The sequence below is a fragment of the Taeniopygia guttata genome, chromosome W (genome assembly GCF_048771995.1).
Source record: "Taeniopygia guttata chromosome W, bTaeGut7.mat, whole genome shotgun sequence".
In the NCBI taxonomy this organism is placed as follows: Eukaryota; Metazoa; Chordata; class Aves; order Passeriformes; family Estrildidae; genus Taeniopygia; species Taeniopygia guttata.
Window position 1 is genome coordinate 33061192 of NC_133064.1, and position 23194 is coordinate 33084385.

Sequence of the window (23194 nt, forward strand, 5' to 3'; positions counted from 1 at the left end):
CCCAAGAGACCTGCTTCAGCTGGGAAAAGACAGAAGTAGAGCAAACAGAGAAAAGTTAAGGAGGTTTGTGGTGGTGCCCCCTGTCTTCAGAGAGGAAGAAGAGAAGAAGATCTCTGTTTGTGGATCCTCGGCCCCAGGGGAAAATGGGGGGGGACTGTTGGTCCCAAAAATGAAAAACTGAACTGTTGTTTTTTCCCCTCTTGGCAGGGCATCCTTGAAAGGAAAAATCCTAAAAGCAGTCTGTCCATCCATGCATTGGTGGTGAGAGCACTGTGCATGGAAAGGAGAGGGTCACCACTGGCAAACTTTTTTTCTCCGGGCGGTGCCATGTGGTGACATGGAAGCACAGGATGTGGCATCTGTGTTTCTTGGGGGGTCTGTGGCACAAGAGAGACTCCTCTCTCCCTGCAGATGGACTGGGTGTTGATTATCTGGAGGGTGGAAACCTGATTGGGGTCCAGGTTGTCTCTCACTGTGGTTTGTTGGAGTTGGGTGGTGGGAGGAGGAATGCTTTGGAAGGTTTTCATTTTGAATTGTGTGTGTTTCTTTCTTCTTCCCCCCCCCCCCCGCCCTCTTTTATAGTAGCATAGTGGTAGTAGTTTAATAAAGTTTTTTTTCTTGTTATTAAGCTTGGGCCTGCTTTGCTCTGTTCTCGATCGCATTTCACAGCATTCAGTTGAGAAATTGCATTTTCATGGGGGGGCACTGGCATTGTGCCAGTGTCAAACCATGACACAGGTGCAGCAAGCTAAGATAAGAATTGTTTCTCATTCTTTTCTCTGATCTTCTCACAGCCTTCCCCAGAAAGGCCTGGGAAAGTTATGTGTTGCTCTCTGTGGCCAGAGAGCTGCTGCCATAGGGAGCAAGTGTTCCAGGCACCTGAACAGAGATTTCCCTGCAGCCCATGAAGGTTAACAGTGGAGCAGATATTCACCTGAAGCCTATGGAGGACCCCACAATGGACAAGGTGGATGTGCCCTAATGGAAGCTCCTGGCAGGAATGGTGGCCTTTCGAGAGGAGCCCATGCTGGAGCAGGTTTATTGGCAGGACCTGTGACCCTGTGGGGGACCCATGCTAGAGCAGTCCATTCCTTAGGGACTTCACTCCATGGAAAAAAAAAAAGCCACTCTGGAACAGTTTGTGAAGAACTGCAGCCAGTGGGCATGCTCACATTGGAGAAGTTCATGAAGGACTGTCTCCTGTGGGTGGGACCCCATGCTAGAGCAGGGCACGAATATGAAGAGAAAGAAAAGGCAGAAACAAAGTGTTATGAACTTTGTTTATATGTTATGGAAACCCCCATTCCCTGTTCCCCTGTGCTGCTCTGAGGGAGGAAGTAGAAAAGTTGGGAACGAAGATAAACCTGGGGAGAACGGAGGGGTAGGTGGAAGGTGCTTTTAGATTTGTTCTTATTTCTCATTATCCTGCTCTGTTTAATTGGCAATAAATGAAAATAATTTCACCTAGTCAAGTCTGATTTGCCTTTGAAAGTGTGGTGGGTTGGCCTTGGCTGGCCTCCAGGTGCCCACCAAGCTGTTCTAACATGCCTCCTCAGACAGACAGGGGGAAAAATATGACAAAAAGCTTATGAGTTGAAATAAAGACAGGGAGATCACTCACCAGTTATGGTCAGAGGCAAAAGAGACTGTTGAGGAGTGGGATTGAGAGTGGCTTGGTGGGCACCTGGTGGCTAGGCCAACCCACCACAAAGAGTTATTTCAGAAACAATTTGTTTGTAATGAATACACTAAATATAGCATGCTGATATAGGTATGTGATCTACTGAATAAGAGCAAAACTAGAAACAAAATATTAGACGCTACAGGGCTTTTTAAATTTAATTTTTAAATGCAATTTAAAATTTTTAACACAACAAAAGATAATGGCTGAAAGCTAGAGATAAATGAGCAATATAAGCATATGAGGCCAGAATGTAAATGGTGCAAGTGTATCTGACCTTAGTCTCATGGGGATTTAATGTAAATCCAGTGGGGGCTGTATGGGGCTCCCAGGGGCAGAACGAATCAGGAGGCAGAGTCTTGGGGGACAGAGGTTAATGAGAGTACAAGACCCCCCAAATCCTCTAAACTTCCACCCCACTAGTTAATTCATAATTGACCAACATTTTTTAACAGTGATAGTACTTGAACATTTGACTGACTGATTAAACAGATTATTCACCTTCTTGTGTTTAGAAACCTAGACTGAATGCCTTTTTCACCAAACAAGTCACTGTGTTCAGAAGAAGATTTGAATAAAAATGTCAAGCCTGTATGATTAAAAGGTCAGACTAGGTGATTTCATTTTCCAATATAACATAAAGATCCATAGATCTCTGATTTTTTAATCTGAAACAGTTTGTTCATTTTAAGATTAATTCAGCTATAAAAACTGTTCTGCCAGTTACCAGAGGGGGGAGGAAAAAAGGAAAAAAATTCCTTTACCTAGAAAGAGATTGGCTGTTTGAATAAATAAAATCTTATTTCAAACTACTTTCCAAATCTCAGCTACTCCAGCTTAAAATAAGGCTATGGAAGCTTACACATTTTTATATTTTTTTTCTCTTAAAAGAACTATACTTCCTCCAAAACTATACTATCAGGATTTGACATTACTATTAGCCCTCCTTATTTGTGGCTGTTATTCTTTTTCTCCCATTCCATTATCAAATGGTTTATTTTAGAAAGGTGCCATGCTTTCTTTTCCATCAGGAGAATGCTTAGCACACTGTATTTAGAACCAGGAGTATTCATTAATGAATTCAGAAGTATTAACTAATTAATTAATTCATATTGGTTTTGTTTTTATTTCCACATACCTTTTGATGCACACAAGCATGACTGAAATAGGATACATTTCTGAGTTAATAGTTCCTATGGCTAGTGATGACTGATGAATAACAGTGATTGCAGATCAACCCTAATGCTTGCTAGAAAAAACAACTAATAAATGGGATTTCTTTCCAGGCTGACAAGCATAATACATTTTTAAATTTATAATAGCTAAATGCATATTTTGAAAGTTTTGACATTAGGAAACATTGATATTACAATGCAAATTTTATCAGAACAATCCTTAAAATATTTACATATAGTAAAAAGTGCAGGGTGATTTAAATTCTATTATTCATAGGGAAGATAATTTTCTAATTTGTCTTTGCTGTAGCTGGTAGTCCTCTGACATTAACCATCAGTAACCCACCCAGATTCATCATTCAAGTAGGATACATGTGATATCATTTCAAATTGCTACAATATATTAATAGAATTATCTGAAGAGCTAAAATCTTATCAGTGTTACAACTAATTTGCTAGTTAAAAAATGTAATTTTTTTATTAGTGACAGTGAATAAAACAAAATGAAATTATTGTAAGCAGTGAAACAGAACTAAATCTTGATATTGCAAAAGTGTCAGAGGTTATAAAAAGCCCATGCCTGGTTCATTTGTCTTCATGTGAAAATTATCCAAGATTAATTAAAAATATTTGAATACACTTGATGAGTATTACATTAAGAAGCAGGTCTGGCTACATATTATTGTGATCTCTTAAATTGTCTATACAAGTATGAAAAAGAATATTATGATGGTGCAGGTAGAATTAAGATTAAAAGTGAAATGTACCAAGTAAAAAACAAGAAAAAATTTAACTGGTGTGTTGCTCTAGTTTACCTGGTTTATTTAAATCTTCTAGTAAATTTAAAGCAGCATGCGTTTGATGTCACAGTTTAAGCTGAACTGTTTAGGTTTCAATTGACTATTGCTTGTATGAGTTTAACCCTATATATCAAGAGCCTTACATTAATTAAAGATGTCAAGAACTAATTAGCGTTCTCAAGACTGGTGGAAACCCTTGCTGCAGTGATCCTGCCCTGGTGGAATTCACAGTCTTGAGGGATATGGGCCAGGTGAAGAGTAGAGTCAGGACTTTGAATTTCAAGAGAGCAAAATTTCAGTTGTTTAAGGAATTAGTGGATGGGACTCCCTGGGAAACTGCCCTCAGGGATAAAGGAGTTGAACAGAGTCGGCAGCTCTTCAAGGACATTATTCTTAGAGCACAAGAGCTCTTGATTCCCACATGCAAGAGATCAAGCAAGGAAGACAGGAAACCAGAATGGCCTAGTAAGGACCTCCTGGTCAAACCTAAAGTACGAGAAGGTAATGCACAGGCTGTGGAAACAGGGACATGGGAACATGGAAAGAATATAGGGATGCTGCCCAAATGTGTAGGGATAGGATCAGGAAAGCAAAGGCACAGCTGATACTGAATTTGGCAAGGGATGAGAAGAATGAGAAGGGCTTCTACAGGTACATTGGCCAGAAAAGAAAGATTAAAGAAAATGTATTCCCTTTTCCAGCCTGATAAATAACACAGGAGAACTGGTGACAACTGACATGGAAAAGGCTTACGTACTCAACATTTCTTTTTGCCTCAGATTTCAATGAAAATCTGTCTTCCCACAGATCTAAAGCCCTGAGCCTCAAGACAGTAACTGGAGGAAAGAAGTCCCTCCTATCATAGGAGAAGATCAGTTCATGACTACCAGAGGAACCTGAGTGCACACAAGTCCATAGCACCCAACAAGATGCATGCCAGGGTCCTAAGGGAATTGGCTGATACAGTTGCCAAGTCATTCTTCATTATATTTGCCATGGCAGTCAGGAAACTACCCTGCTGACAGGAAAAAGGGAAATATTGTACCCATTTTTATAAAAGGTAAAAAGGGGGACCCTGGAAACAACCGACCAGTCCGCCTCACCTCCAGCCTGGTAAGATCATGAAATGCATTTTCCTGAAAAGTATTGAGTCCAGTATATTTTAGCTTATTCATCAGTAACTTGGATGAAGGGATAGAGTGTCTTCGCTGCCGGTTTGCTGACCATACAAAACTGTGAGGAGTGGCAGATACTCCAGAGTGCTATGCTGCCATTCAGAAGGATCTCAACAGACTGGAGAGATGGGCAGAAAAGAGCTGTCTGAAATTCAACAAAGGCAAGTGCACAGTCTTGCACCTGGTAAGGAATAACCACAGACACCACTACAGGCTGGGGGTGATCTGCTGGAAAGCAGCTCTGTGGAGAAGGACCTTGGGGATCCTGGTGGACATCAAGCTGCCCATGAGCCAGCAGTGCCCTTGTGGCCAAGAAAGCAAATGGTATCCTGGGGTGCATTGGGAAGAGCATTGCCAGCAGGTGGAGGGAGGTGATCCTGCCCCTCTACTCAGCCCTGGTGAGGCCTCACCTGGAGTGCTGTGTCCAGGTCTGGGCTCCTCAGTACAAGAGAGACATGGAGATCCTCAACCAAGTCCTGTGGAGAGCTATAAAGATGATTAGAGGACTAGAGCAACTTACTTATGAGTAAATGCTTAGGAAGCTGGGCCTGTTCAGCTTGGAGAAGAGATGACTGAGGTGATCTTACCAATGTATATAAGTATCTAAAAGGAGGGTGACAAGAGGATGGGGCCAGGCTCTGCTTGGTGGTGCTGAGCAATAAGATGAGAATCAACACGCAGAAGTTGGAACACAGGAAGTTCCAACTGAACATTAGGAAGAACTTTACTGTGCAGGTGACTGAGCATTGGAACAGGTTGCCTAGAGAGATTGTGGAGTCTCCTTCCCTGGAGATATTCAAGAACTGTCTGGATACAATCCTAAATAATTTATTCTAGGGCCCTTGCTTGAGCAGATAGGTTGGACAAGTCAACCTCCAGTGGTCCCTTCCAACTTACCCATTCCATGATTCTTCATATGTCAAAACATGGAAAACAAGGAGGTGATGAGAGACACAGTCATTAGAGACACAGCCAACATGACTTCACCAAAGGCAAATTATGTCTGACTAATCTAGTGGTCTTCTACAAAAGAGTGACTACATCAGTGGAAAAGGGAAGAATTATGGATGTCATCTACCTGGACTTCTGTAAGGCCTTTGAAATGGTCCCCCAAAACAATCTGGCCACTAAATTGGAGAGATATGGGTTTGATCAATGGACTGTTAGATAGATAAGAGACTGTCTGGATGGCCACATCTGAAGAGTTACAGTCAATGGCTCCATGTCCAAATGGAGATCAGTGACTAGTGGTGTCCCCCTGAGGTTCATACTGGGATCAATACTGTTTAGTATCTTCATCAACGTAACACACAGTGGGATCGAGTGAACCCTCAGCAAGATTCCAGATTACACCAAACTGAGTGATTCAGTTGGTTTGCTATGTAGCATCCAGAGGGACCTTGACAGGCTTGAGGAGTGGGCCCATGCAAATCTCATTAAGTTCCCCAAGGACAAGTGCAAAGTACTGCACCTGGGTCAGAGCAATCCCCAGTATCAATACAGACTAGGGAATGAACAGATTGAGGGCAGCTCTGTGGAGAAGGACTTGGAGATGCACGGGTGGACGAAGAACTGGCCATGAGCTGGCAATGTGCATTTGCAGCACAGAAAGACAATCACATCCTGGGTTGAATGCAAAGAAGCATGGCCAGCAGGTCAAATGAGGTAATTCTCCTTCCCTATTTCACTCCTGTGAGACCCCACTTAGAGTCCTGCATTCAGCTCTGAGGTGCCCAGAACAAGAAAAACTTGTTAGAGTGGTTCCAGAGGAGGGACACAAAGATGATTAGAGGGCTGGAACACCTCTCCTATGAGGAAAGACTGAGACAGTTGGGGATTTTCAGCCTGGAGAACAGAAGGCTTTAGGTAGTCTTTCCATACTTAGAGGGCTTATAAGAAAGACAGGGACAAAATTTCTAGTAGGGCCTGTAGCAGTAGGACAAGGGATGAACACTTAAAGAGGGTAGGTTTTGATTAGACATAAGAAAGTGTTTACAATGAGGGTGGTGAGACACTGAAACAGATTGCACAGAGAAGTTGTGGATGCCCCATACCTGGGAGTGTTCAAGGTCAGAATGATCAGGTCTTTGAGCAACCAGATCTAGTGTAAGATGTCCCTGCCCATACTGTGATTGGTTTTGGGCCCTTTATGACAAGAAAGATGCTGAGGTGCAGAGAAGGATGAGGAAGCTGGTGAAGGGTCTGGAGAGTAAGTCATATGAGGAACGGGGCTGAAGTAGCTGGGGTTGTTTAGCCTGGAGAAGAGGTGGCTCAGGGGAGACCTTATCACTCTCTACGACTTTCTGAAAGGAGGTTGTAGCAAGATTTTCAGTCTCATCCACATTCTTATGCATGCAAGCATCCCCAGTGAACTGCACTGGTTTTGGCTGGGAGAGAGTTAATTTTCTTCACAGTAGCTGGTATGGGGCTGTGTTTTGGATTTGTGCTGAAAACAGTGTTGATAACACAGGATGTTTTAGTTATTGCTGAGCAGGGCTTACACACAGTCAAGGCCTTTTCTGCTTCTCACACTGCGCCACCAGTGAATAGGCTGGGGGTAGACAAGAAGCTGGGAGAGAACACAGCTGGGATAGCTAACCCTAACTGACCAAAGGGATATTCCATACCATATGATGTCATGCTCAGCAATAAAACTAGGGGAGACATTGGCAGGGGGGCCACTGCTTGGGGACTGACTGGGCAGCTGGACTGGCTCAGTCAGTTGGTGAGAAATTGCTTTCATTTGCATCACTTGTCTTTCTTGGATTTTATTTGCATTCTCTGGTATTTTTTCTTTTCTTTATAATTTTTTTATTCCTATCAGTATTATCACTATTGTTTCAATTTTAAAATTAATAAACTGTTTATATGTCAACCCACGAGTTTTCTCCTTTTTATTTTTCTGATTCTCTTCCCCATCCTGCTGGGTGAGAGTGAGTGTCTGTATGATGCTTAGTTGCCAGCTGGGATTAAACCATGATAGCACTATATTATTTACATGTACAGAGTTAAACTAAATGTAAATATTTGCAAGACAAAGTAATGTATTACTGATTCTGCCAACATAATATGCTTTTTGCTACAGAAACATGTCAGCATGCCAGAACATCATAGTGATTAAGAAATATCCCCAAAGATTTAACATAATTATGAAGTACTTACTGTAGCTGGGGAGGCCCGTGTTGTATGAGTCACTGAATGACCAGAATTTTCCATTGAATTGCCAATCAGATAGGTCCCTCCTGAGTTGCTAATGAGCTGTCCTCCTGCAACACCCATCTGAATCCCTCCGGTGCCCACCATACTATGAGAGGAGACCACTGTAGTTGCCTGTGCAGAACTTCCTTCGAAGTAATTTCCCCCAGTGTTTTGGCTATACATCTGGGCTTCCATGTAAGGATAAGTTGTTCGACTTCAGGAAAAGAAAATAAAAGAAGTAGTAGTTATTTATTTGAATTGCTAAAGTGAGGGAAGCATCATTGTAGAGAAGAGTGTACAGTTTAACATTTCATATGTCAAAGTACTGAGTAATTAACTTGGACTCACTGTTAAAATAAGTATTCATTAAGCTTAACAGAAAATGGTTTTAGTCCCATCTGAAGATGGGTGGAGAAAAGTATGACAGAAATTGAAGATATGAGAGCAAGATCTCATTCAAGTATTAATATATTATACAGTAATTTAAAAAACTGTTTTAACTTTTGAAATCCTCCAGTCAAAGCTGGATTTTATTTATATGACATTTATTTTGTATACTGTTTTCAGCTGGAATAGAAGTCATTTTCTTCCTAGAAGTTGATACAGTGCTGCGTTTTGGATTTAGGATGAGAATAATGTTGATAACACACTGATGTTTTAGTTGTTGCTATGTGGTGCTTATACTAAGTCAAGGACTTTTCAGCTTCTCATGTACAGCCAGCAAGAAGGCTGGGGGTGCACAAGAAGCTTGGAGGGGGCACAGCCAAAACATCTGACCCAAACTGACGAAAAGGATATTCCATGTGTGAGCTCACAGCCCAGGAAGCCAACCACATCCTGGGCTGCATCAAAAGGAGAATTGGCAGCAGGTTGAAGGAGGTGATTCTCCCCTTCTACTCATCTCTTGTGAGACCCCTTCTGGAGTACTGAATCCAGTTTTGGTGCCCCCAACATAAGAAGGACATGGAACTGTTGGAGCAAGTCCAGAAGGAAGGTCATGAAGTTGATAGGAGGACTGGAGCACTTCCCCTAGAAACACAGGCTGAGAAAGTTGAGGCTATTCAACCTGGAGAAGAGAAGGTTGTGTGAAGGCCTCATAGTAACCTTCCAGTACCTGAAGGGACCTACAGGGAAGCTGGAGAGGGACTCTTCATCAGGAACTCTAGTGATAGGACAAGGAGTAATGGGTGCAAATTGAAAGAGAAATTTAGGTTAGACATAAGAAAGAAATTTTTTACTGTAAGGGTGGTGAGGCACTGGAACAGGTTGCCCAGGGAGGTTGTAGATGCCCCAAACCTGGCAGTGTTCAAGGCCAGGTTGGATAAGGCCTTGAGCAACCTGATCTAGTAGGTGGTGTCCCTGTCCATGGCAGGGGACTTGGGACTAGATGATCTTTAAGGCCCCTTTTCACAGCCCTTAACATTCTATGGTGTAATGCTCAGCATATAAACTGGGAGGAGTTCGCCAAGGGGCTGGAATCACAGCTCAGGGATGGGCTGGGCATCAGTCAGCAAGTGGTGAGCCACTGCATTTTGCATAATTTGTTTTGTATATTCTATTTTTTTCTCTTCCTTTTTTATCTTAGTAAACTTTCTTTATCTCAACCCATGAGGTTACTGGTGGCTGGTCCCAACAAAAAAGAGGTATGGGCATATACCATTGTATTATTAAACTTTTTGGGGAAAAAGGGATTGAAGGTCTCGAAATCTAAATTACAGTTCACAGAGCCTGAGGTCAAGTACATAGGGCACTGGTTAACAAAAGTTAAAAAAAAAAAATTATATCCAGACTGTATAGTGGGGATAATTGAGACAGAGTGAAAATTTAACAGGGTAGAAATCCATTTGGATTTAGGTGAAATGTGCCGCTTTGAGCTTGCTAGCATAAGTAAAATATGCTGTTTAGTCTGGTAACTGCAGCACTAGCAAAGTTGCCCTAGCTAAGGAGAAAGAATGCAAATTTCCACACTAAAAAGATAAGAAATAAGAAATAAGAAAGACTTCTAGGACCTTGAAACAGACAGGGCAGAGTGACCCAGGAGTTCTTTCTGTACTTTCTGACAAAAACTGAGTACAAGTGTAACTAGCTGTAAGTGTAACATGAAATCAGCAGAACGAATATGCATGAACCTATTGTGAAATTGTATGCATATGGAAATTAATTAAGGGTAATAAAAAAGGATCAGGAGTTCTCAGGGGTGCACATGCCCTTTGAAGGGAAATCCCTGAGTGCACCCGGCACTGTAATAAAAACCATACTGTTCCCTAAAAATCTTTATTAGAGTTGTGGGGTTTTGATTTTTCATTCATCTTTCATTATCACTTTGCCCCCTCCTCGAACTAAAAGGGAAGTCAGGCAGTGGCTGGGACTTCTAGGATACTGCAGGCAATGGATTGAGGGATACAGCGAGAAGGTAAGGTTTCTTTATGAAAAGCTTACTGCAGATAGGCTAAAATGGACCAGAACAGGATGAAGAGGGTTTCAAAGAACTGAGGGAAACCCTCATGGCAGCTCCGGTGTTGAGCCTCCCTGATGCAAAGAGACCCTTTCAGCTGTTTGTGGACGTCAGTAATCACACTGTTCATGGACTATTAACTCAGGATTGGGCAGGGGCCAAGAAACCGGTGGGATATGTATCAAAACTTTTAGACCCTGTAAGCAGGGGTTGGCTTATGTACTTGCAAGCAATTGTGGTGGTGACAATATTGGTAGAAGAGGCTAAGAAGGTGACCTTTGGGGCACCATTGGTAGTTTACACCCCACACAGTGTAAGGAGCATTTTGCAGCAAAAGTCAGACAAGTGGATGACTGATGCCAAACTTCTAAAATATGAGGCTATTTTATCCCCTCTCGGGATTTGGAACTGCGAACAACCTCGGCACAATATCCCACCCAGTTTCTGTTTGGGGAAGCCACAGGAGTGCCTACCCATGATTGTGCTGAAGTGGTGACACTGCAAACCAAAATAAGATAAGATTTAGAAGTGGAAGAATTAGAAGAAGGGGAAAAGTGGCTTGTAGATGGTTTGGCAAGGGTCATAGATGGGAAAAGGAAATCAGGATATGCAGGGTTAAATGGTATAACAGGGGAAATAATAGAATCAGGATCCCTGAATGCCGGATGGTCAGCGCAAGCTTGTGAATTGTATGCAGTATTAAGAGCTCTGTGGAAATTAGAAGGGGAAAAGGGAACGATCTTCACAGATTCAAAATATGCACTTGGGGTGGTACATACTTTCGGGAAGATCTGGGAAGAAAGAGGGTTACTCAATACGCGGGGATGGGAATTGGTGCATGAGGAAATGATCAGGCATATCTTAGAAGCTATAAAGGGGCTGAAGGCAATTGCCATAGTCCATGTGAAAGGGCACCAAACAGGAATGCAGTTCAAGACTCAGGGAAACAACTTATCAGACAAAGAAGCTATAAGTGTGGCTTTACTGAAGGTAAGTACCCCAGAAATCAAAGAAGGGGAGGTCCAGGAATATCCCCCACACCCTTCCCCAAAAGAAACTGAGAGGTACGAAAAGATAGGAGGCCAGCTAGAAGGCGTAAGTGGAAATTGCCCGATGGGAGGGAGCTGTTGTCTAAAGATTATACCAGAAAAATCCTAAGGAGACTACATCAGCAGACACACTGGGGACCCCAGGACCTAGCGGAGCAATTCCTGAGATTCTTCGTGTGTAAGGAGATTTATGAATTGGCGAAACAAGAGGTGCAAGGGTATATGATTTGCCAAAAAGTTAATCGGGCAAGGACATGGCAAGTGGCATTGGGAAGTTGCCCAGCAGCTTATCGGCCTTTCGAAAGAATTCAGGTAGATTTCACTGATCTGCCTAAGGTGGGGAGATAAAAATTTCTATTGGTAATAGTGGACAAATTAACCCACTGGGTAGAAGCCCTCCCAAGCTCTCGTGCTACGGCTCAGGCAGTATCAAAATTTCTATTGGAAGAAATAATGGGTTAGTAAAATGCATAGATTCTGATCAAGGCACACACTTCAACTCGAAAATTATTAGACAACTAACCGGGGATCCGGTGGGAATACCACACCCCGTGGCATCCTCATAGCTCCGGGCAAGTCGAGAGAATGAATCAAACACTAAAGGCTCAATTGGCTAAATTGATTTTGGAAACAAAAATGTCCTGGTTAAAATGCTTCCCCTTAGCCCTGCTAAATATTCGGACCATGCCTCATTCTGAGACTGGGCTGTCACCCTTTGAAATGCTATAAGGGATGCCCTACAAACATGGCATGCCGGTGGGGCATCCAAGGATAGAAGATGGACAGATACAGCCGTATCTCATGTCCATGAAAAAGAATCTGCAGGAATTGAGGAAGCAGGGAGTGATAACGTAAAGTACCCCCTTGTGTTTCTCCATACATAAAGTGCAACCTGGGGACAAGGTGCTCGAAAAAACTTGGAGAGAGGGTCCTTTGTCCCCTCACTGGGAAGGCCCTTTTCTTGTCCTCTTAACTACAGACACAGCAATACGAACAGCAGAAAAGGGTTGGACACATGCTTCTCGAGTGAAGAAGGTGGGGACCCTGGAAGAGGCACCAGAGTGGAAAGTCACCTCCCCCTGGAGACCTGAAGTTAACCCTGCGTCAGCCAAGTAAATGACTGATAGGGATCTGATAAGGTGCACTGAACCAGGTTGTGGTTGTTATCCGTTTGTGCATTTTAAGTGTGAATACTGTAACGAGGTTTGGGTGGTACAGTGTATAAGGGGATTCTGGCCAAAGGGCTTGTGTAGCTCTTATGCAGGAAATTGCAACTGAATTTGGGCTACCTAACTGTTGGATTTGCAGGGGGCTCAAGTCTGCTGAAAAGTGGACTTGGAAAGGTGAGAGTTTAGCTCCAGAGCAACTCCTAAAATGGGGTAGTGCTAAAACATCAAGGGTAATTCAGAGACCTGAGGGGTGGGTCCTAGAAAAAAGGGTAATTGGGACATTTTGCATTAGCAGGGAGGGAAAGGAATATACTGATGGAGTAGGATACACTCCGTGTATGTCCACTTTAACGGTAAACTCCTTTAACAAAAGCAGGACCTGGCAACCAGAAAAGCCTGCAGGGTACTGGAGCCAGGAAAAAGGGGCTAAATGTGAATGGAATGATAAAATCGGATTATGTTGGAACAAAGGCTCTGGAGATAACCCCTACCAACCATTAGACGAATTAAGGGGGTACTGGCACGAACCCAAAACCACAAAAATTATATGGAAAGCCCCCAATGCTTTATATTGGATTTGTGGAAAGAAAGCATACAGTGAATTACCTCAACAATGGAAGGGGTCATGCATTGTGGGATTAATAAGGCCTGTTTTCTTCACACTGCCCCAATCAGAATGCAGCTCACTAAGGGCCCCCTGATATGAAACCTTGAGTAGGAAAAGAAGGGAAGTGAAAAAGAAATTTCCTATTTTTGATGGGAGTCAAACCTGGGGTGAGGAGGAGTGGCCCGCAAAAAGAATTATAGAATATTATGGCCCTGCAACTTGGGCCCAGGATGGTAGCTGGGGGTATAGAACCCCGATTTACCTGTTAAATTGGCTAATAAGGCTCCAGGCAGTGGTAGAAATTATCTCAAACCACACCTCAGATGCTCTCGAGATACTATCCAAACAACACTCCCAAATGAGAGCATTTGTGTATCAAAACAGGATAGCTCTAGACTATCTGCTAGCCAAAGAAGGGGGAGTTTGTGGGAAATTTAACAAATCAGAATGTGGTTCCCCCCCTCACGCAGCCCTCCGAATAATCAGGCTAGCTCAGAGGTAAGGGGCTGTGAGGGGAGGAATATCAGGAGAAGGGAAAGATATTTAAAAGAGGCTCTTACCCCAATATAAGTTGGTTCAGCTCTCTTTATTCTGTGTTGTCCATGTGGAGAGCAGGGCAAAAGAGAACAAACAGGAAATGTCAGGGGTCTATATAGGTTTTGGACATGGTTGGGCTTTCCTGGCTCTCCGCCAACTCCGTTGGGGTAGAAAGGAGGGTCCAGGGGTTATCTTGATCAGAGTCACAGGGTCCCGGGGAAGGGGGGGGGTGGGCAGAAGGCCCATGAGCTCCCTGTAACATCGGAATGTTGTATAGAAATTGATGATTATGGAGAGACCATCAGAGGCTTGACAACTGAAATCAAAAGGGTAGCACACGTCCCAGTGCAAAACTAGAAGTCCATCCTCCAAGCATCCTGGTGGGACCATTTGTTTGATGGTACTTGGTGGAAAAAGGTCATATTTTTTGCATTGTGTTAAATAGCTGAAATCATATTCCTGCCCTGCCTGGTACCCTGCTTTATCAGGTTAATACACTCAGTAGTGCAGGGGATGCAGGTAGCTGCCATGCCCACGGACCCAGAATGTGCTACAGGAAAAACGAATCAGGTATCTAAAATTATGAAATTAGGAGAGGAAAACCCACACCGTAGGGCAGCAGATGCCTTGGCTAGATTCGAAGAACAAATAAGGGGAGAAGGGAATGTTTACAAGCTATACCAGGAAATTCCCAAGGAAGAGTGGGATGATGAGCATGGAGGGAATTAAGAGTTTTTGTCGACACTAAATGGGGATAAATGTTTAGGTTGGAAATAAAATCACACGTAATCATGTAGAAATTTTTAGAAAGAGCACGAATTAATGTGTTTATGTAGAAGGGGAGGGATTGTTATGTGTATAGGGGATAATTCATGTATATAAAATGATTTACGTGTCTTATATATTTTGCTGGTGAAAAACATTCTTATAAAAGATTTTTAAGCACACAAGCCAGTGTCGGGGATTGCATCACAGTGTCAAAACCACCAAGGACAAGAGGGAGGAGAACCTCATTTGCAAACAAATGAAAGTAGCCAGCCCGGAGATGGGTCTCTCTCAAGGTGATCTGGGGAATGCCTGAATGGTGAATATGCGATAAATATCTAAGATTGAGATAGCCGAGTCATCGGAGAGATACATCTCAATGCTAGGTTCCAGGGACTCATCATGGATGAACAGCACTCCCTGGACATGGTTTTATTCCATTCATGGCAAAGAAATGACTCCACATGAATATGTGAAACTCTGAAAGGAAGAAAAGGCACTCAGCCCCGGGCAAAATAAACTGTATAAAAATCGCTCATACAGGATGGTCGGTGTGAACATAGGGGACCCTACGCTGTAGTGGTCTGACCTGTGTCTCACCCAGCGCCGATACCCGGGCTTGGCTCTGTCCTTTTTTGACTGGGTTGCATAATAAAAATCAATTTTTATTAAATATTAAATTTGGCTCAATTTTTTTTTACTTATAACAGGGAGAACAGAGGACATCTAAACAACAAATTACAATAACATAACTATACATTAATAAAGCTTCTCTTAATATTCACACGATATTCATCCCTTAATTGCGAGAGCCAATAATCTCATTATCCATCTATAACAAAACTGTAAACATGACAAAAAAATGTCAGCCAAGAGGGTCCTATATACAGGAGTCCTATAAATGCTTTGCTTTGATTTTAAATTCACTGAAATTCTTTGAAGCTTGAAATTCTGAGCTCATTTGTATTTTACGACATTCTGTTAGTTCAGTAGAGTGAAATTTTAAATTGGACAGAAATATGTACAGTGTTATGAAAAAGAAGGAAAAACTAAAATAGAACTACAATTTGTGAAAGGATTTGTGAAGGGAGTAGAAAAGTCAAAGGAACAGCAGCAATTTTACACAATTCTTTCCAACTATTAAACATTTAGGCTTCATTAACCAGTTAATCTTTGTGGGAAGTTAGGAAGGTTTTTTTTTTCTTCTTTTTCTCTCAGGGAATTTTCTCACATTTGTTGCTAAGAGATATCAATGACCGGTACTTAATAGAGACAAAAGAAGTGTCCAAGGTGGGGGGAAGGGGTGCAGATGGCTGCAGCCCCTTAGCCAGGTGCTTTTCTCTTGGGAAGGGCAGACATACCATGAGATTTTGGCTGGGGGTAAGGGGGCTGGGCTCAGCTCTGAGCTCTCTCTCAGGACCAGAAGGGAGACAGGCTGCAGTTGCTGCGGGAAGAATTCACCACCACTGAGAATTCTCATCTCGTACTATTTTCTCCTACCGTGATTTTTGGGTTACTGTGCAGTAAGTAACCCTGTTTAAGGCCTTTTGTCTGTTACCTCATATTTATTCAATAAATAACTCATTTTACAATAGACCTAATTCACCATTCTTAAGAACTTTGGAGCTAGAGTGATTTAGGTGAGGGTCACTTAAGTAGAGCTGCTGCCAAAAATCTGAGCCTAAGGCATAGCTTGTCTAAAGCTCTCACTCAATCCAAAACAGTGTCACCAATGTGAAGGGGCAGAATCACCTCCCTCAACTTTCTGACCACATTGCTTTTGATGCAGCCAAAGGACACAGTTGGCTTTCTGGGATGCAAGCACAAATTGCCAGCTCATGCCCAGTCTCTCATCCACCAGCACCTTCAAGTCCTTCTCAGCAGGGCTGCTCTCGATCAGTTCATCTCCCAGTCTATATCAACATCAGGGTTCACCTGGACCCAGGTGCAGCACCAGCACTTGGTCTTATTAAATCTTATGAGGTTCTCATGGGCCTGGTTCTCAAGCTTGTCCAGGTCCTCCTGGATGGCATCCCATCCTTCAGGTGTGTCAACTGCACCACTCATCTTGGTGTCAACTGCAATTCTGCTGAGGGTGTACTCGATCCCTTTGTCTGTCATTGATGAAGATACTAAATAACACTGGTCCCAATATAGACCCCTGAAGGATACCACTTGTCACTGATGCCCATCAGGACTCTGAATGATTCATCACGACCATTTGGATGCAATTGTCCAACCAATTCCTTATCCACCTAACATTCCATCCACTGAATCCATATCTCCAATTTAGAGAGAAGGGTATGGGGGACCATGTCAAAGGCTTTACTGATGCCAAACTGATTTTTTACACTTTTTTTTTTTTAATATCTTCTCTGTATTTTTTACACATATATTTGTATCTCTGTAGCCTATTATTGTACTTGTAGTTAGCTCCAGTATTTTTTTCCCCAGCCTGATAGGCAGAAATACAAAACAGATTCCAGAGGCTCCAAGGTGGGAGTTCAAGGCTCCTTTCCTATCTTGGTTCTTCCTGGGAACCAAGGTTGAAACCAGCTCTTTGAGACACATTTTCATAAACAGAGTTTAGTCCCTATCTAGAGGAGGGGTGTCCTAGGGTGAGGTTATGATGCTCATATCCCCAATTGTGTGTTCTGTTTATGCTGGATATTATATTCTGTGCCTTCAAGACGGGCTCTGAGAGCAAAGGTGGGGAGAAGAAGCACAGAGTTTTGTTATCAGCCTCACTCACTCCTCCACAGTCTGCTGGAACACAGAACTCCACTGTGTTGTCTGGGCACAGAGGGGGCAGAACACCATGCTCCTTTGCTTTTTAGTTAGTTTAGCTAGCTGAGGCAGTCCAAGTGTTCCCTAGACTGGTTTTCTTTCCCTTTTCTTGGATCTGTTCAAACCTGCTCCGGACTGGGATCTGGGGAATCACGGAGAGCTTGCACTTTGTGGCCTACCGGGGCTTACTCTGGGCAGCAGCCTTTCCCAGAGCTGAAGGGACTGATAACAGAGCAACCACTCCCAGGAGAGACTTTCTGAATTTGTCATCTCTTCAGAGTGGCGAATGAGTTTTGTCACCTGGTATTGTTCATTTTGTGTGCTGGGGAGTACTTTTCTTTTTAAAATAAACATTTTTTTTCCACTTCTCTCAGAGGAAATTTTCTCTAACCAGTTGGGGGGAGGGGCTGTGTGGGTTGGCTTTCTGGGGGGGGGGGGGGGCTTTTCAAGGTTTTCTCCCAAATTTGCCTTAATCCAGGACAAGAGGGAATTCGAAAAAGGGTCGAACTGAAGGGGGAATTAACTCATCAATTATACTTCTAATTGGGGATTCTTGTCAGATATGCTAATTTGCAAAATGCTGTGTGTGCATCTTTGGTGTTTTCCACCTGGCCAATTGTGCAGCAAAGTATCCTTATAAAGGTAACCCCTTTTTATCACCCTGTGTCTGGCTCATGATTTTAGGGCCAGCGAAAAGGCATCATTACAGAAGTCCAAATAAATGACATCTGTAGCCCTTCCCTTGTCCACTGATAGAGTCACTCCATCATAGAAGACCACTAGGTTGGTCAGGCAGTACTTGCTCTTGAGGAAGCCATGCTGACTGTCCCAAATCACCTCCCTGTCCTCCATGTGCTTTAGCATAGCGTCTAAGAAATATTTTTTTTTTTTTACTCTAAGGGTGGTCAAACGTGTATTTGGTGTGCCTGAACTGGAATTCATTTTCCCATAGCAGCCCTCCCAGTGCTGTGCTTTACATTGGGAGCTGAAAAGGTGTTGATAACACACCAGAGTTTTGGCTACCGCTGAGCAGTTCTGGCACAGCATCAGCACTGTCTCCCCAACATCCTCTCCCCCCCCATCAAGGGGCTGGGAGTGGGCAAGACCCTGGGAGGGGACACAAGTAGGCCATCTGACCCAAATTAACCAAAGGGATATTTCATACCATATAATGTCAGCTTAAATATAAAAGCTAAAGGAGGGAGGAAGAATGGTGGGAATTCATTATTTATGTTTGCCTTCCAGATCAACCACTTCATGTGCTGAAGCCCTGCTTCCTGGGAAGTGTCTAAATATCACTCACTATAGAGAATAAACTTTTTTTTTTCTCTGCTTATGTTCATGCAAATTTTGCTTTTACTTCAGTAAGCTGCTTTATCTCAACCTTATCTCAACTTATCTCAACTTGTTTTCCATCTTATTTTCTCTCCCCTGTCCCACTGGGAAGGAAAATGATAAAATGGCTTGGTGGGCACTTGGCATTCAGCCGAAGTCAACCCACTACAACATCTTCATCCTGTTTGTTTCTCATACTGAGTGCACTGGTGTACAAGCATTTCAGCTATGCTCCTGATCCCTAAATCTAAATGCCTCTTTCAGTTTAAAACTATTGCCCCTTGTCCTGTCAGTATAAGCTCTGGCAAAAAGTACCTCTCTGCCCCCTTTATATATTGAAAGGCTGAAATAAGGTCTCCCCAGAGCCTTCTCTTCTGTAGGCTGAACAACACCAACTCTCATAATCTTTCCTCTTACAAGAGGTGTTCCAACCCTCTAATCATCTTTGTGTCTCTCCTCTGGACTTTCTGTAACAGAACTGGTGGGGGTCTCATGAGAGTGAAGCAGAGGGGAGAATTCACCTCCCTCAAACTGCTGGCCACGCTGCCTTTTATGCAGCCCAGGATGTGATTGGTTTCCTGGGCTGCAAGTGCACATTGCCAGCCCATGGCAATTTTTTCATTTACCAGTATATGCCCAAGTCCTTCTCTTCAGGACTGCTCTCAGTCTATTAATCTCCAGTCTGTATTGATACTGGGGATTGCCCTGATCCAGGTGCAGGACCTTGCACATGGCCTTGGTGAACTTCATGAGGTTTGCATGCGCCCACTTCTCTCTAGCCTGTCAAGATCCCTCTGGATGGCATCCCATTCCTTCCTTTTTCCTGTCTCTTACCCATGCTGCATGCATTGCTACAGAGGCACTTTAGTGAGCCTATTGATCTTGTCAGCTTTTTAGAGGAACACAAAGGGAAGGGATGTCAACTGTACCACTCAGCTTGGTGTCATCTGCAAACTTGCTGAGGGTGCACTCAAACTCACTATATGTCATGGTTTGACACTGGCACAATGCCAGTGCCCCCTATGAAAATGCAATTTTTTAACTGAATGCTGTGAAATGCGATTGAGAACAGACCAAAGCAGGCCTAAGCCTAATAACAAGAAAAAACTTTATTAAATTATTACTACTATGCTACTATAAAAGAGGAAAAAAAAAAAAAAAGAAAGAAAACACATATAATTCGAAATGAAAACTTTCTAAAATATTCTTTTTCTTATTACTTAATTCTAACAAACTACAGTGAGACACAATCTGGACTCTAATTAGGTTTCTACCTTCTAGATAACTAACACCTAGTCTATCTGCAGGGAGAGAAGAGTCTCTCTTGTGCCACAGACTCTTTAAGAAATACAGCTGCTACATCTTGTGCTTCTATGTCACTACATGGCACCGCCTGGAAAAAAAGTTTGCCAGTGGTGACTCTCTCTTTTCCATGCACAGTGCTCTCACTACTAATACATAGACTGTTTTTAAGATTTTTTCTTTCAAGGATGCCCTGCCAAGAGAGGAAAAAACAACAGTTTAGTTTTTTTATTTTTGGGACCAACAGTCCCCCCCATTTTCCCCTGGGGCTGAGGGTTTAAGAACAGAGATCTTTTTCTTTTCTTCCTCTGTAAAGACAGGGGGCACTACTATAAACTTCTTTAACTTTTTTCTGTTCGCTCTACTTTTGTCTTTTTTCTAGCTGAAGCATGGTCTCCTTAGCTCACTGGCATTTTTTTAAAAATACAATTTCTCTCTTAGAGAAAAAGATCAGTTTAGTTTGTGGCTACTAAAAAAAGTCTAGCTAAAAGCTACTCCATTCTCTTCTTATTTAAAATTTCTCCTTTCAACATCCCAGGTCTTAGGTTGTCTCTCTTCCTCTCTTTTTAAACTAAGGAAGAGAAAAAATTCACAAAGCTTTCATTTTTTAAGAAGGGTTAAAAGTCCCGACTCCCAGAAATAGCTTGCTGCCCAAGCTTCAGCTCCCACAAGCGGCTGGGCACCTTGCGGCCCCCCTCGCTTTTCTCCTTCCCCGCAGTGAACTGCTGGCAAAACTACTGCTGTCTCTTTTTCTCTCTTAGGAGAGAGAGAGACTCTGAAGAGAAATGGAAACATTCCAGATTTCTCTACCCTTCTATTTGCAGGGAGCCAGCCCAGTTCTAGTCCTTTTACCCTTAGGCCTACCTCTGAAGGCCACATGGCTTCTCCCCTCCCCCACCCATCTCGTAGCCGGGCAGGGGAGAGTCCTGCACTGACCACTGACCGGAACCTAAGAGAGTAAGTTCTCCTGAGAATTCTGTTTTTAACCCCTCTGTGTTCTCAGAGGCGTGTTTACTTTCAATTGGTCAATGTTTAAATTGACTTATTTTTTCCGGATTTTTTTTTTTCTGTGTCAAACCACGACACTATATAATTGATTAAAATATTAAACAGTATTGGTCTCAATATAGACCCCTGACAGACACCACTTGTCACTGGTTTCCACTTGAACACTGCACTATTGACTGTAAGTCTTTGGACATGGCCATCCAGCAAATTCCTTATCCATCTAACAGTCCCCATATCTCTCCAATTTAGTGGTCAGAATGTTTTGGGGGCCTGTTTGAAAGGCCTTACAGAAGTCCAGGTAGATGACATCTGTAGCTATTCCCTTTTCCACTGATGTAGTCACTCCATTGTAGAAGACCACTAAAATGATCATGCACAATTTGCCTTTAGTGAAGTCATGTGCTAATCTCCTCCCTGTCATCTATATGCCTCAATATATCTTCCAGAAGAATCTGTCTCATGATCTTACTGGACATGCAGGTGAGGTCTATTGGTTGGTAGTTCCCAGGGTGGTCCTTTCACCATTTTTTTTAATGGGCGCAATGTTTCCTTAGTTCCAGTCATCGGGGATGTGGTCTGACTGCCATAACTTCTCAAATACAATGGAGAATGGCTTAGCAACCACATCAGCAAATTCCCTCAGGACCCTGGCATTCATCTTGTGTGGTCCCGTGGATTTATGTATGCTCAGGTTTCTTAGGTGGTCACAAATCTGATCTTCTCCTATAATGGGAGGGACTGCTTCCCCCCTGTCTTGGATACAGACCTTGAGGTTCAGGTTATGAGAAGAGCGATTGCTGATGTCAGGGTGGTTGAAGTCCTCCAGGAGGATCAGAGCCTGTGAGCATGATTCTTCCTGCAGTTGAAGTAAAAATGCTTAATTGACATCCTCACCTTGATCAGGCAGCTTGTAGCAAACATCAACCATAAGGTTTCCTTTGTTGGCTTTTCCCTTATTTTTACCCAAATGGTCTCAACCCATTCAGCACTGGTTTTCAAAGACAGATCTCTCCAGTCAATCCATTTTTTTACATAGAAGGCAACCCCTCCATCCCTTCTTCCTTGCCTGTGCTTTCTGAACAGTTTATAGCCATTGACTGAAGTGCTCCAGTCATGCGATTTGTCCTGCCAAATCTCAGTGGTAGCAATTGAATCATACCTTTCCAGGTGCGTAGTGGCTTACATCTTTTCCTGTCTCTTCCCCATGCTGCATGCATTGCTACAGAGGTACTTTAGTGGGCCTATTGACATTGTCAGCTTTTTAGAGGAACACAACCTAATTCCTTTGTCGCATTTCACAGGTGTCTCTCTGTTGGTTTCTAACACATCAGCAGCCTCCGGTTCTTTTGTGGATGGCAAATGGATCCTTCAGTGCCTTTTAGTAAGGAATCTATAAGATTCACAGAGCATCCACTATTGCCCCAAAAAAGTATAAAACTAGTGCAGATATTCTTCTACCCCCTTTGACCTGGGCAGGGGGAGTGGGGGGGGGGGGTGGTGTGTGTGCACTAGACAATCTTCAGAGCTTTCTTGATATATGTGTGGGCAATATCTTTGTCCCCAAAAGTCTGTCCCTGCTTCCACCTTCTGTGTACTTTCTTTTTGTGTTTGATTTCAGTTTGGAGCTCCATTTGCTTGGGTGGTGGTGGCTGTTCCCTAGCCAGTTCGAACCACGGGAAGTCAATGCCAACAGCAGTAATGGCAGTAGTGGCAGAAGTAGTATTTGCTGTGTGCTGAGAAGAATGTGATGCTTATGAAGTCCTGAAGGGTGTTTGAGGAGCTTTCTGGGCCCCCAATACCCTTGATCTGTGTGCATGTGTAGGGACTGTCCAGCAGTCAACAGGTCTCATAAGAGGAGCATGAGAGAGTTGTATTATTGGTGCAGCCAGTTCAAACCACAGGAATCCACATGTAACTGGCCCCTAGGAAGTGTGAGTGACCAGGGTGTGGTGCTGTAGGGAACAGTGCCTGAGAGGAATGGTGCAAAAGATTGTGCAGCAGTTCAAACAGAGGGGTGCATAAGGAAGGCAGCACATCCTACTAGTTGTTGGACTGCTGCCTACTCTTCTAACACAGTCTTATGCTGCAGCCCCAACGGTCACCCCAAATAGCTGTTGGCTGTGCAAGCCTATCCAGAAGCTTGATGTCTCC

At 43.2% G+C, this 23194-nt stretch overlaps 1 protein-coding gene across 7 annotated transcripts in view; it reads right to left on the reverse strand.

The window, feature by feature from the left end:
* The window catches only part of LOC116806853 (transcription factor RFX3), a 259764-nt gene that overhangs the window by 110124 nt on the left and 126446 nt on the right, over positions 1–23194 (reverse strand). For 5 of the 7 annotated variants that reach the window (XM_072923087.1, XM_072923083.1, XM_072923082.1 and 2 more), the window contains one exon: positions 7994–8243. In XM_072923087.1, the coding sequence (XP_072779188.1) occupies positions 7994–8243 (250 nt within the window). Of the gene's footprint in view, positions 1–7993; positions 8244–21809; positions 21900–23194 lie in introns of all 7 variants that reach the window. The other 2 variants (XM_072923084.1, XM_072923085.1) reach the window with 1 other exon arrangement.